Raw genomic sequence first — 1,928 nt, forward strand, 5'->3', positions numbered from 1 at the left:
TGTATCTTAAACCATTCAAAAGTTTTAAACCAACAAATTGTTTTGCACCGCTTCACCAAAAATGTTTACTGCGCAACACTTATGTTCCGACTAAGTTGGATGTTAAAAATTCTTTATCGAATAGCAAAGAGCTATAGTTCTTTTTTTAGCTTTAGAACTGATAGAACACATTTTAAAATTTGTGTTCTACTTTGCTTTTGATTAAGATATTCTTTCATAACATTTTAAAAACATTAAAAATGGCCCAAATTTAGTCCCATTATTTTAAGTACTTTTTTAGAGGAAAGAAATTGCAAATTTTGTTCTGTCAGATCTGTGGTGGGGAACACAATCATCAAATTTCTTATTGTGTCTGGCACATAACTCAAAACCCAACGCCCAGCAGGGTATTATTAGATCATCCACTAAAAAAAGGTCCAAATAGTGTGTTTGAATGTTAGTAACAAAATATTAATGTGATAAATTTTAACGTGAAAAACTGGCCCTCACTGACCAAGAAGTGTAAGAGGTATTAAAAAATGTGAATGGGTTGCAGGTGTGAGTCAGTTGCTGCATTTAGATCCATTATTGTCCAAAATGGTAAATTTGTCAGAACAGAAGGACAGTGTCTACAATTGGTGCAATTATAAATTTTCACAAGCATTTCAAACAAATTATTAGAAAACAAAATTACTTTAATGCAGACAAACTATGGTGACAGACAGCTAAGGTAAGTGTCCCCGGAGGACTCTTACAGACTCAGCAATGGCTTCTATGCGGTTCTCCTCCGGTACGCGCCTGAGCATACGCCCCATCATTTGGCCGTACGCGGTGCATTCGTCCAGGGGGTCCTGCTGCACACCTGCTAGAGTCTCTTCCAGCCTTTCATCCAGGGCCTCTAGCCTCCCCAGAAACTCCTCTGCGCGCTCGTCGCGGACGCGTCGACGCGCAGCCCGGATTGGGCGCACTCCGTTGCCGGCGGCGTTCACCCGAGCGCCTGGGCCGCGTGGGGCGGGGGCGTTGTTACGCCGCGGTGGCTCCACTTGCTCTCCGACCCCTCCAACATCTCCATCCCCGACCTGCTCGTCCTCTTCTCCAATGAGCTGGTCCCTCTCCTCACGCCCCTGCTGCAGCATCATTTGGACGTACTGGCCTTGAACGTCGGGGTCAGGGGCATCCACTGGGTTTCGCGGGGCCGCGGGCTGGCGACCCCCGCGCCGCCTAACTCTTCTCAGCCCTCTAGCAGCGCCCCGACCACCACCGCGGTGTCGTAGGCCTGGACCTGGTGGGTCCCGCTGGGGTGAGCGAGCAGGCGAGCCAGCAGGCGAGCCAAACCCTCGGGATGATGCTGGTGAATGATGTGGTGAGACCTGAGAACGTGGTGATACAGCAGGAGGCGAAGCAGGTGGTGAAATTGGTGGTGGTGATGGTGGTGTTGGTGGTTGGTATGGTGGCCGTGGGCCAAACCGGGGCACGCGCCCTTGCCCGCGACCAAATGGGATGCCGCGCGTCGGCCGCACGGCCGCGAACTGCAACAACCCGGGCGGGGAGTTGGGGAGGGCGTGCGCCTCCCGTGGTGGTTCCCGCAGCCCACGCTCCTGCTCCCTCCTCTCCATTTCGGCATGCACGGCGTCCGAGCAGTTCACGATTCGTGGTTCGTTGTCAGCGGGTGGCACGACGGGCGGCGCTCGCAGCTCTTCCACCACGCCTCTATCACGAAGGATAAGAACTGGCTGCTCCGCGCTACACGCAACATGCACGTTTCGATCAGGCTCCTGTAAAATGGAAAATTCGGCATTAGTGAAGTGTAACTTGCATTTACAGGTTGGGCGCGGTAGATCCGGGGCGCATCGCGTCGGAACGTGGGACCGCGGGCGCGGGGCGAAGGGTACGCAGGCCCGGAGCCAAGGGGCCGAGGGGCGCAACGCGTCGGGGCGCGAGGGGCGCGA

General features: G+C 53.2%; 1 protein-coding gene across 1 annotated transcript in view; it reads left to right on the forward strand.

The window, feature by feature from the left end:
* Positions 1 to 1,321: 1,321 nt before the first annotated feature.
* Positions 1,322 to 1,928, forward strand: part of LOC113216766 (uncharacterized) — a 7,273-nt gene continuing 6,666 nt past the window's right edge. Inside the window, exon 1 of the mRNA XM_052273868.1 lies at positions 1,322 to 1,420. Within this exon, the coding sequence (XP_052129828.1) occupies positions 1,322 to 1,420 (99 nt within the window). The remainder of the gene's footprint in view (positions 1,421 to 1,928) is intronic.

This window comes from Frankliniella occidentalis, unplaced genomic scaffold, assembly GCF_000697945.3.
Source record: "Frankliniella occidentalis isolate FOCC.00 unplaced genomic scaffold, Focc_3.1 Scaffold309, whole genome shotgun sequence".
Taxonomy (NCBI): Eukaryota; Metazoa; Arthropoda; class Insecta; order Thysanoptera; family Thripidae; genus Frankliniella; species Frankliniella occidentalis.